This window comes from Heterodontus francisci, unplaced genomic scaffold (assembly GCF_036365525.1).
Source record: "Heterodontus francisci isolate sHetFra1 unplaced genomic scaffold, sHetFra1.hap1 HAP1_SCAFFOLD_167, whole genome shotgun sequence".
NCBI lineage: Eukaryota > Metazoa > Chordata > Chondrichthyes > Heterodontiformes > Heterodontidae > Heterodontus > Heterodontus francisci.
In genome coordinates, this window is record NW_027141337.1 from 2,732,069 (window position 1) to 2,745,356 (window position 13,288).

A 13,288-nucleotide genomic window follows, 5' to 3' on the forward strand; every position below is an offset into this window, starting at 1 on the left:
GTAAATTGATTAAACATGATTTCCCTTTCAGAAAACCATTTTGATTCTGCCTAATTATGTTGAAATTTTCGAAGTGCCGGCTACACCGTCTTTAATAATAGCTTCTAACATTTTCCCTAAGACAGATGTGATGCTAACTTGCCTGTAGTTTCCTGTTTTCTGTTTCCCTCCCTTTCTGACTAAAGGAGTTACAATCCCAATAAAGGAGTTACATACAGAGTGAAGTAACTCGGGACAGGTTAAAATCCCTGCCTGTTGAAAAGTTGAGTAATGCAGCTGGACAGTTAGGAATTACTATCCGTCCAAAAGCTAGGAAACCCGAAATCCTAAGACTTGTGGCCAACCATATTTCACTTGAGGCTGAAGACTCAAACAGGGTTAGAATCACTAACAGGTAGAGTAATGTTAGCTAAGGTAAAACTAGATGAGAAGAGACTAGAATGTGATTTCCAGAGAGAGGTAGAAAGAGCAGAATGAGTGTTAAGAAAGGGAAAAAGTTCCAGAAGGGGAAGGAAGAAAGGGAGTTATGGCGGCTCAAACAACTAGAGGTAGACCCAGTGAAGGCGCAGCTAGTGAGGGAGATACCCCTAGCTCAGGAGAATGTGCTGAGCTCTTAAGGTTCTCCCAGTTCATTCCAAAGTTCAATGAGGAGGATTTGACAGAATTTTCCGTCAATTTCGAAAAGCCTGCAAACAACTAAAATGGCCCGCAGGGAGCTGGACGCTGTTTTTTCAAATCAAAATAACAGGAAAACCCCATGAGTTTATTCACTGTTGCCAGATGAAAGTTCATCAGATTATTAGATGGTAAAGGTGCTATCGTGGGCGTACCTGAGATAGTACTGGAGGTGTACCGTCAAACATTCCAAACCCTCCGAAAGCAGACTGACTAAACAGACCTCGAGTTTGAAAGAGATAAGCAGCTTCGGGACATAGGAACATAGGCCATTCAGCCCATCGAGGATGCTCCACCATTCAATATAACCATGTCTGGTAATCCACTTCAATGCCTTTTTCACACATCAGCTCCATATCTCTTTATGTCATTTGTAGTTAGAAAACTGTCAATCTATAGTTTAAATATACTCAATGACTGAGATTCCACAGTCTCATAGGATGGAGAATTCCAAAGATTCACAACCCTCTGAGTCAAGACATTCCTCCTCATCTCAGTCGCAAGCGACTTTTCCCTGAACTTGAAATTGTATCCACTGGTTCTAGACTCTGCATCCAGGGAAAATATCGTACGTGCATCTACCCTGTCTATCAAAGAACAAAGAACATGGAAATTACAGCACATGAACAGGCCCTTCGGCCCTCCAAGCCTACGCCGATCCAAATCCTCTATCTAAACATGTCGCCTATTATCTAAGGGTCTGTATCTCTTTACTTCCTGCCCATTCATGTATCTGTCTAGATACATCTTAAAAGAAGCTATCGTGCCCGCGTCTACCACCTCCGCTGGCAATGCGTTCCATGCACCCACCACCCTCTGTGTAAAGAACTTTCCACGCATATCCCCTCTAAACTGTTCCCTTTTCACTTTCAAATCATGTCCCCTTGTAATTGAAAACACCACTCTGGGAAAAAGCTTCTTGCTATCCACCCTGTCTATACCTCTCATGATTTTGTACACCTCAATCAGGTCCCCCCTCAACCTCCGTCTTTCTAATGAAAATAATCCTAATCCACTCAACCTCTCTTCATACCTAGCGCCCTCCATACCAGGCAACATCATGGTGAGCCTCCTCTGCACCCTCTCCAAAGCATCCACATCCTTTTGATAATGTGGCGACCAGAACTGCACGCAGTATTCCAAATGTGGCCGAACCAAAGTCCTATACAACTGTGACATGACCTGCCAACTTTTGTACTCAATACCCCGTCCGATGAAGGAAAGCATGCCGTATGCCTTCTTGACCACTCTATTGACCTGTGTTGCCACCTTCAGGGAACAATGGACCTGATCACCCAAATCTCTTTGTACATCAATTTTCCCCTGGACTTTTCCATTTACTGTATATTTCATTCTTGAATTGGATCTTCCAAAATGCATCACCTCGCATTTGCCCTGATTGAACTCCATCTGCCATTTCTCTGCCCAACTCTCCAGTCTATTTATATTCTGCTGTATTCTCTGACAGTCCCCTTTACTATCTGTTACTCTACCAATCTTAGTGTCGTCTGCAAACTTGCTAATCGGACCTCCTATACTTTCCTCCAAATCATTTATGTATATCACAAACAACAGTGGTCCCAGCACGGATCCCTGTGGAACACCACTGGTCACACGTCTCCATTTTGAGAAACTCCCTTCCACTGCTACTCTCTGTCTCCTGTTGCCCAGCCAGTTCTTTATCCATCCAGCTAGTACACCTTAGACCCCATGCGCCTTCACTTTCTCCATCAGCCTACCATGGGGAACCTTATCAAACGCCTTACTGAAGTCCATGTATATGACATCTAAAGCCCTTCCCTCATCAATCAACTTTGTCACTTCCTCAAAGAATTCTATTAAGTTGGTAAGACATGACCTTCCCTGCACAAAACCATGTAACCTATCACTGATAAGCCCATTTTCTTCCAGATGGGAATAGATCCTATCCCTCAGTATCTTCTCCAGCAACTTCCCTACCACTGACGTCAGGCTCACCAGTCTATAATTACCTGGATTATCCCTGCTACCCTTCTTAAACAAGGGGACAACATTAGCAATTCTCCAGTCCTCTGGGACCTCACGCGTGTTAAAGGATGTTGCAAAGATATCTGTTAAGGCCCCAACTATTACCTCTCTCGCTTCCCACAGTAATCTGGGATAGATCCCATCCGGACCTGGGGACTTGTTCACCTTAATGCCTTTTAGAATACCAAACACTTCCTCCCTCCTTATGCCGACTTTACCTCGAGTAATCAAACATCTGTCCCGAACTTCAACATCCGTCATGTCCCTCTCCTCGGTGAATACCGATGCAAAGTACTCGTTTAGAATCTCACCCATTTTCTCTGACTCCACGCATAACTTTCCTCCTTTGTCCTTGAGTGGGCCAATCCTTTCTCTAGTTACCATCTTGCTCCTTATATATGAATAAAAGGCTTTGGGATATTTCTTAACCCTGTTTGCTAAAGATATTTCATGACCCCTTTTAGCCCTCTTAATTCCTCGTTTCAGACTGCGCCTACAATCCCGATATTCTTTCAAAGCTTCGTCTTTCTTCAGCCGCCTAGACGTTATGTATGCTTCCTTTTTTCTCTTAGCTAGTCTCACAATTTCACCTGTCATCCATGGTTCCCTAATCTTGCCATTTCTACCCCTCATTTTCACAGGAACATGTCTCTCCTGCACGCTAATCAACCTCTCTTTAAAAGCCTCCCACATATCACATGTGGATTTACCTTCAAACAGCTGCTCCCAATCTACATTCCCCAGCTCCTGCCAAATTTTGGTATAGTTGGCCTTGCCCCAATTTAGCACTCTTCCTTTTGTCCATGAGTATTCTAAAACCTACGGAATTGTGATCACTATTCCCAAAGTAGTCCCCCACTGAAACGTCAACCACCTGGCCCGGCTCATTCCCTAACACCAGGTCCAGTATGGCCCCTTCCCGAGTTGGAATATTTACATACTGCTCTAGAAAACCTTCCTTGATGCTCCTTACAAATTCTGCTCCATCTAGACCTCTAACACTAAGTGAATCCCAGTCAATGTTGGGAAAATTAAAATCTCCTATCACCAGCACCCTGTTGCTCCTACAGCTTTCCATAATCTGTTTACATATTTGTAACTCTATCTCACGCTCGCTGTTGGGAGGCTTGTAGTACAGCCCCAACATTGTTACCGCACCCTTCCTATTTCTGAGTTCTGCCCATATTGCCTCACAGCTCCAGTCCTCCATAGTGCCTTCCTTCAGCACAGCTGTGATATCCTCTTTGACCAGTAATGCAACTCCTCCACCCCTTTTACCTCCCTCTCTATCCCGCCTGTAGCATCGGTATCATGGGATATTTAGTTGCCAAGCATGCCCTTCCCTTAACCAAGTCTCAGTCATAGCAATAACATCATACTCCCAGGTACTAATTCAAGCCCTAAGTTCATCTGCCTTACCTACTACACTTCTTGCATTAAAACAAATACACCTCAGACCACCAGTCCCTTTGCTTTCATCATCTGCTCCCTGCCTACTCTTTCCCTTAGTCACGCTGACTTCATTATCTAGTTCCTTACAGGCTTTAGTTACTACCTTCTCACTCTCCACTGACCTCATTTGGTTCCCATCCCCCTGCCACATTAGTTTATACCCTCCCCAACAGCGTTATCAAAAGCACCCCCAAGGACATTGGTTCCAGTCCGGCCCAGGTGTGGACCGTACAATTTGTAATAGTCCCACCTCCCACAGAACCGGTCCCAATGTCCCAAAAATTTGAACCCCTCCTTCCTGCACCATCTCTCAAGCCACGCATTCATCCTGACTATTCTTTCATTTCTACTCCGACTATCACGTGGCACTGCTAGCAATCCTGAGATTACTACCTCTGAGGTCCTACTTTTTAACTTGGCTCCTAACTCCCTAAATTCTGCTTGTCGGACCTCATCCCGTTTTTTACCTATATCATTGGTGCCTATGTGCACAACGACAACTGGCTGTTCACCCTCCCCCTTCAGAATGTTCTGCAGCCGATCCGAGACATCCCTGACCCGTCGACCTGGGAGGCAACATACCATTCGGGAGTCTCGTTTTCGACCACAGAACCGCCTATCTACTCCCCTTACAATCGAATCCCCTATGACTATAGCCCTTACACTCTTTTTCCCGCCCTTCTGAACGGCCCAAATATATAGGGTTTTACTTACCCAGCAGCCCCCTGGTCTCCGCCGAAAACAAAAGGAATATCAGTTTACTTTAAACTGACCTTCCCAGCTGCTCACTCGCTCGCACTCTCTGCTCCCGAAAAAGCTGCTGCAATGAAAGTATTTTGTAGGTTTCAATGAGATCGCCTCTCATTCTCTGAAGCTCTAAAGAATACAGGCCCAGTTTCCCCAATCTCTCTTCATAGGACAGTCCCGCCATCCCGGGAACAAGTCTGATGAACTGTCTTTGCGCTCCCTCTGTGGCAATAATATCCTTCATAAGGTAAGGGGACCAAAAATGCACACAATACTCCAGGTGAGGTCTAAATGAGATTCTATACAATTGAAGCAAGACTTAATTACTCCTGTACTCAAGTCATCTTGTGATAAAGGCTAAGAGATCATTCGCCTTCCTACTTGCTTGCTGCACCTGCATGTTAGTTTTCAGTGACTTACTGACACCCAGGTCCCTTTGTACATCTACACTATCTAATCTCTTGCTATTTAAGAAATACTCTGCACATCTATTCTTCCTATTAAAATGGATATCTTCATTTGTCCATATTATATTCCATCTGCCATGTTCTTGCCCATTCACTAAGTCTGTCCGAATCCCCTTGAAGACGCTTTGCATCTTTCTCACAAGACACATTCCCACCTAGTTTGGTGTCATCTGCGATCTTGGAAATATTACACTTGGTCCCTACATCCCAATCATCGATAGATATTGTTAACAGCTGGGCCCAAGTATTGATCCTTGTGGTACACATCTAGTCAAAGCCTGCCAAAGTGCCAATGCCCCGTTTATTCCTACTCTCTGTTTCTGCCTGTTAACATACCCTTCATCCATGACAGTACATTAATTACTATCCCATGTGCTTTAATTTTTGCTAGCCAACCTCCTCTTGGGGACTTTATCCAAAGCATTCTAAAAATCCAAGTATACCACATTCAGCAACTCCACTTTATCAATTCTTTTAGTAACATCCTCAGAAAACTCCTGCACGTTCGTCAAACATGATTTCACATTCATAAATCTATGTTTACTATGCCCAATCGAAAATTATTACCCAACTGTCCATTTATCACATACTTTAGAATAGCTTCCCAGCATTTTGCCAACGACTGATGTACGAAAGTAGGTCTATAATTCCCTGCTTCCTCTCTCCCTCCCTTCTGAAACAGTGGGGTGACATTTGCTACCTTCCAACCTGCAGGAACCGCTGCAGAATCTATACAATCTTTGAAGATGGTCACCGATGCATCCACTATCTGCATGGTTACCTCGTTCAACACGCTCGGATGTAGAATATCAGGTCCTGGGGACTTATCAACCTACAACCCCATTAATTGCTCCAATACAATCTTCTTACTAATATTAATTTCCTTCACTTCCTCATTCTCCCGAGACCCTTGGATCTCTAATTCTGGGAGATATCTTGTATCTTCCTCAGTGAAGACAGACACAAAGTAATCATTTAACTTCACTGCCATTCATCTAATACCCGTTATATATTCTACTGACTCTGCCTGTAATGGACCCATATTTGTCTTCGCCAAATGTTTCCTTTTTATGTACTAGCAGAAGATTTACAGTCTGTTTTTGTGTTTACGTTTGACCAGTGGACACAGACACTCAAGATACAGCCCGCATATGTAAACCTCAGAGCGGTGATCCATCTCAAGGAGTTCAAAAACTCTCTCCCCTCCCATTAAAACCCATAAAGAGGGACAAAAGGTTTAAAGAGCCAGGCAGGTTGCAATTCTGGATGATGAATTTTCCATTGTGCATAATGCCTCAACCCCAAAGGGAAACCCTTCCCTAGTCATCTCAAAGACCCGAGAATAAAAGGCGGGAGGGTGCTTGGAGCCCCAACAGCCATGGGCAAGAAGGAAATGCTGGACACACCGGGGCCCATCCTCGGGCCAAATAGGACGGTACTAAGAGCAGGAGTAACGGCTGAAGACCTGTGTATTTCCACTGTAATAACGCAGTTCACCACTGCGCTGAATGCTGCAAGCTATGGGGAAAACCTATAGGATTAATCAGCGTCCACCTGATCAGTGCAGGACAATGGGCCCTGATGGAAAGCACAGCAGATCAGGCTGTGCCTTTAACTGCAGCAGTCAGACCAGTAAACCTACCACTGAGTGTGTGGCAAAACTTAACAAAATCCTTGAGAGCTACCAGGAATTTGTATCCTCAGGAAAAATGACCCCATACCCCTCCAGTGAGGCAAGTAAACCAACAACCTTACTCAAGGATAGAGGGGCCACCCAATCCCTTCTGCTGGAAAAAAGAAAGTGCAGTGAATGCTGGAGTTTAGTGAATGGTATCGGAAGACAGTATATTTCCATACCCTTTCAGGACTGGTAACCATGGGGATTGTACCTAGTTTATCGGTGGATGGGTCAAACTGCTCCTGGGTAATGATCTGACAGGGGAAGAGGTGGCAGCTTCCCCAGTAGTTCTAGAGAGACCAAAAGAGGTCAGGGGGACAGAGCAGTTACAGGAGAAGGTCCCTGGTATTCTCTCTCAATGTGTGGTGACTCGGTCCATGGCCAAACAATCCCCATCAGAGGTGGTTGAACTGACATTGCAGACGGATGACCCTGATGTCTGGTTGTCTGAAACCTTCTTTGGGAATTTAGATGATCCAAAAGATGTGTTAAACAGATCTTCCATATTTGAGGCTCAACAACCCGACCCAATGCTAAAAATATAGCACAGACTGTCCAAACCAAAACTGAAGCAGAGGGAGTTGCAGAGTGTGACTATTTAAAGAACGAGTTGCTGATGAGGAAGTGTAGACCTCCTCACAGACCTGCGGATGAAGAGTAGACAGTGGTTTACCAGATGATGGTGCTGCTGCGGTCCCTTAAAGAAATATTAAGAATGACCCACGAACTTCCAATGACTGGACATGAAGGTGAACAAAAAATTGAAGCCGCATAAGACAGTATTTTGACTGGCCACAACTCCACAAAGATGTGGTGGAGTTCTGTAAAACTGTTCACACGTGCCAGGTTGTGGGGAAGCCCCAACCTACAATAAAACCTTCACCCTAATTCATATACCAGCTTTTGCGGAACGCTTCAGCAGCGTGCTTGTGGATTGTATGGGACACCTGCTGAAAACAAAACGGGATTACCAGTATCTTCTCACAATTATGGATGTGGTGACCCGATTCCCAGAGGCCATTCTCCCGAAGAACTTTCTCTGCCAAGGTAGTGGTCGAGGGGCTAACCCAATTCTTTACCCGTTATGGGCTGTCTGCTGAGATCCACATTGACTAGGACACACATTTCATGTCCTGCATTTTTACAAAGGTCATGGGTAATCTGGGCATAACCCAGCTAAAGTCCTCAGCCGACCACCCACTGTCACAAGGGGCTTTGGAGCAGTACCACCAGACCCTAAAGACAATGATCAGGCCATACTGCTATGAGTACCCCATGACTGGGACAAAGGGCTGGGATTTCACCTGTTAGTTACCAGGGACTTATCCGATGATTCCACTGGCTTTCGTATGTTTGAATTAGTTTATGGACACGAGGTGAGAGGTCCTCTTATACTAATCAAGAAGAAGCTTTTCGGACACAGGGATGAGTCTTCCATGTTAGACTACATTTCCAAGTTCTGGGAGAGGCTCTCGAGAGCCTGTGCAATGGCTCAGGAACAACTAAAGATCTCCCAGGCAGCTATGAAAATGTAAGCAGACAGAAATGCCAAGGTTAGAACATTTCAGCCCAGAAACCATGTATTGTTACTACTCCCAATGCAGGGGGAATCCCTGAAATCCCGGTTCAGTGGTCCATATCGAGTGGCAAAAGGAATAGCCAGGTAATTTTTTTAATTGGCACCCAGACCAAAGGAAAAAAAAAATAAAGGCTGTGGAGGGGACAGACAAGTACAGATCTGGCAGACAGTCAGGAGGGAATGATTGGAAAGGACAGTGAGGACAGGTTAGAGGAAGCCCAGGAGGATTCCCAACTGGAATCCCCTATTCTCCGATTAGCCACTCCTGAAATGCTAGATAAATCAGACCCTACCCTCTCCTCCTTAAATGCAGGTCAAAAAGGCACCCTAAAAAGGCTGCGAACAGCATTTACAGAAAACATGCAAGGACAAGGAAAGTTCCCCAAAATGCAAGCCAATGGTGAGTGAGATGCCTTACTTAGTTGAAGTGCCAGAGGAGAGTGCAGTGAAAGCTGGACAGACATCTGTGAGCACTAATGTCCCAGAGGACATAGGGGAGATTAGAAAAAAAATCCTCCTGATAGTAAAAGGGAAAAGGGAAGGAAAAATACCCTAAAGTAAACAAAACTTGTGTACCTCACCAGAAAACTAAAAGTGAGCTCAGTGTTGATCTACCCACGGAAGAACCCAATGATCAGGTCCCAAACCCAAAGCTAATCAAACCCAACAATTTCACAGCAGAGCTCAGCAAGAACAAAGTCCCAGAGTAAATTTCAGACACCTCACAGGGGTAAAAGAAACAATGTATTACACACGGTCAGTTTAGGCCGAACGATTATAAAGGTTCAGGAACCTGAATGGTTAAAGTTTCATTGCAGGAGAGAGAAAAAAAACATAATAGTTGCTGATGCATTGTCCAGGATCGAACCCAACACACTACCATCCCAGACAAATCTCCAACACAAATAAATCAGTACAACTGTAACAGACAATGTCAGCTGCAGTAATTCTAAGATTAATGTGTGAATTTGAGAAGTGATTATTGGGAATAAATGTGTGTTTTCGTCTATTTCTTCCCACAATTCTTCAATGAAATGTTCCTATTATCACATTTGCAGTGTCAAGATAACACCATATGCCAAATGAGGAATTTTAATTCATAGATTGGAAACTTACACTAAACATTTCATGGAAAAAACCTACAGTTAACCTTGAAAAAACTGGCAGCCAAGATGGCCACCGCAATTGGCATCTGAAATACTTTTCCACATTCCAAGGCCTACAACAGGAGACACATGTCTGATGAGCCTGGACCCAAATCACTGGCTTGTTCTAGTGATTGAATTACCTAAGCTTACAATCATTAACACGGCATACAAGGCTACCCTGACACATTGACTATGAAAGAGCAAACTCCTCCAAGTGTAAATACTGGTATGCTGAACCCTGGGGAGATAGAAATTTCTAACATTGAATCTCATTAGAAGGGTCCATACAATACAGTGAGGCAGCCATGAGACCTTCTGCCCATCTCTGTGAAAGCTGTTAGTTTCTGCTGGACAAAGACAGACAAGCCAGCGGTTCAAACTGTGCAGAGGTGGAAGGGTTGCGTCCCTTCTCTCTCTCCAGATAACATCACAAGTTTGAAAAACACATGCGACTGTGGACCCTCCAAGCCTACAGATTGATACAGACAGAGACATCAGGGAAAAGAAGACACCTACAAGTCTGCCTCCAAGAAATCCCTGAGCCATGTGGGCCAGCCACAAAGGACACTTCCAATAGCCAAAGACTTCAGAATGCAACTTCAGCCAGAAGACCTCCGAACCGTCCAACCTCACAGAATGAGTATTTTATTTTTATATTTATTCTGCACTCCAATCCAACCATAAATTTACTTCTCACTCTGTAATCTATTTCTGTGTGATTCTCGTGTGAATGTTGTTTATATTGTTAAGTATAATAATCTCACCTCTTTCGTGTTTAAACTCAAAAGAACATGTCCGATCAGTTCCTTCACCATCACACCAAAGGTAACAGGTAAAATACTCACTGAGACGGTTAGCACATTCACTGTTTAAAAAGAACAAACAGTGTTGCGGTCAAATAAGAGGAAAGACAAGGGGACCGACTGTGACCCCTCCTCACCTGACCGTGACAATCGGCAGAGTTGAGGATGGACAGAATATTGGAATGAACTCAGCTCAGCATTAAATAGATATCAGAGGTTGTAAACTTCCTGATTCAGCCTCAGGCAACGGCCAGCGAGGGGGATGCAGATCGTGGATAGGGAAGAGAGTTTGTGACGGAAACTGAAGCAAATGGCTTCAGTCTTCTCATGATTTAAATGACAAGAACACTAAATCAGAGAAATAAGGTTTATGAATCTAATAGTTGGATACCAGGGACACCAATAATAGCGAGGATGGGATAATAAATAAATTTAATCATCCTCAGAGCATAAAAGATCCGCCATTCTAATGTTATCCAATAATAATCAGCAGTAACCAGGCCAAACGAAGAGGAGAAACTCCTGCTGTCCATTGTTGTAACATTCCAATCTATTGTTCTCAGATTCTGATCCATTGTTGTAACATTCCAATCTATTGTTCTCAGATTCTGATCCATTGTTGTAACATTCCAATCTATTGTTCTCAGATTCTGATCCATTGTTGTAACATTCCAATCTATTGTTCTCAGATTCTGATCCATTGTTGTAACATTCCAATCTATTGTTCTCAGATTCTGATCTATCCTCTCCCTTTGTCTGAAGCCGCTGATCTCTGTTAGTGTCGGAGGGGATGCTCCCGTTGATACCATGGAATAATACATTGAATGGAGCCCCTTATTAATAGAAATCGGAAACCCTCCAGTGACACAATTTGGGTCCATGGAGACTAACATTAAATACAGTCACTGAACAAACAGGTTCAGTTAGCCCCTTTCAATTCAACACTTTTTATACAATAGCAAAGTTGAACATTTACCTGATCTGGATGGGATGTATGAGGGTTGCTGAGGGAAGGTATGGTGGAAATAGTAGTGGCACTGGCCAGAATCTTTCAGTCATCCTTGGATATGAGAGTGATAGAAGATGGAAACTCTTCAGTGGCACAAAAGGTTCACTAATGTTCTTTAGGGAAGGAAATCTGCTGCCCTTACCTGGTGGCCTACATGTGACTCCAGACCAAATCAATGTGGTTCGCGTTAACATGCCTTCTGAAATGGGATAGCCAGCCACTCAGTTGTATCCAACTGCTATGAAGTCAATAAAAAGGAATGAAACCGGATGGACTACCCAGCATCGACCAAGGCACCGGAAACGACACCAGCGAACCCAGCCCTGTCGACCCTGCAAAGTCCTCCTTACTAACATCTGGGGGCTTGTGCCAAAGTTGGGGGAGCTGTGCCACAGACTAGTCAAGCCTGATATAAAAATATATATTTCTTGTAAAATCATGGGATAATAGATAACAAGCAGCACGGATAGGTTAATATAAAATCATTTCTGATAATCTTGATAGGGTTTGTTGACATAGCTGTGAGTGTTAACGAGGTAGCGTGTTTTATGTTATAGAATCATAAACTCATAGGAAGCTGAAGGGACAGAAAGAGGCCACTTGGCGCATCGTGTCTGTACCAGCTGAAAAATGATCCACCTATTCTAATCCCACATTCCAGCATTTTATCCATAGCCCTACAGATTATGACACTTGAGGTGCACATTCAGACTGCTTTTGAATGAGTAAAGGGTTTCTGCCTCAAACATCCTTTCAGGCAGTGTGTTCCAGACCGTCACTAAAATCAGCGGACCCAATACTGAGCCCTCTGGAACACCACGGGAAACAGTGCTCCAGTCACTAAAATGCCCGTCCACAATTACCCTTTGTTTCCTGCCACTGAGCCAATTTGGTATTTCTGGTTGAACAACGTGTTTCCTCATCTCCCCTCTGATCTTTCTGCCAATCACTCACCTCTCTGCTCAGGTGAATAGACCCTTCACCTCCAGTCTATCCAGACCACTCATAATTTTGTACGTTTCAATCAGATATCCCCTCAGCCTTCTCTGTTCCAAGGAGAACAACCTCAGCCTATCCAATCTTTCCTCATAACTGCATTATTTCAGTCCTGGCCACATCCTCGTAAATCTCCTCTGTACCCTCACGAGTGCAATTACATCCTTTCTGTAATGAGGTGACTGGAACTGAACACAGTATTCAAGTTGTGGCCAAATCAATAATTTATGCAGTTCCAGCATAACTTCTCTGCTCTTATATTCTGTACCTCGGCTAATAAGGGAAAGGTTTCCATATGCCTTCTTAACCACCTTATTGACCTGTCCTGCTATCTTCAGGGATCTGTGGACATTGACTCCAAGGTCCCTCACTTCCTTCACACTTCTCATTGTTTTCCAAGTAATCGTGTATTCCTTTGTATTGTTTGAGCCCCCCAATTGCATCACCTGACACTTCTCCACGTTGAATTCCATTTGCCACTTTTCTGCCCATCTGACCAGACCGCCAATATCTTCCTGCAACCTAAAGCTATCCTTCTCGCCAGCTACTACACGACAAATCTTTGTGTCATCCAAAAAATGTTTGATCATGCCCCCTGCATTTACGTCGAAATCGTTAATATACACCACAAAAAGCAGGAGACCTCGTACTCAGCACTGTGAAACACCACTGGAAACAGCCCTCCAGTTGCAAAAACGCCCGTCAATAATTACCCTTTGTTTCCTGC

At 44.0% G+C, this 13,288-nt stretch overlaps 1 protein-coding gene across 1 annotated transcript in view; it reads right to left on the bottom strand.

Annotated features, from left to right (window-relative positions):
* The window catches only part of LOC137362838 (probable G-protein coupled receptor 139), a gene marked incomplete at its 3' end in the record, with an annotated part of 296,278 nt that extends 285,063 nt beyond the window's left edge, over nucleotides 1-11,215 (bottom strand). Inside the window, exon 1 of the mRNA XM_068027055.1 lies at nucleotides 11,054-11,215. Coding sequence (XP_067883156.1) covers nucleotides 11,054-11,215 — 162 coding nt within the window. The remainder of the gene's footprint in view (nucleotides 1-11,053) is intronic.
* Between the last annotated feature and the right edge of the window lie 2,073 nt (nucleotides 11,216-13,288).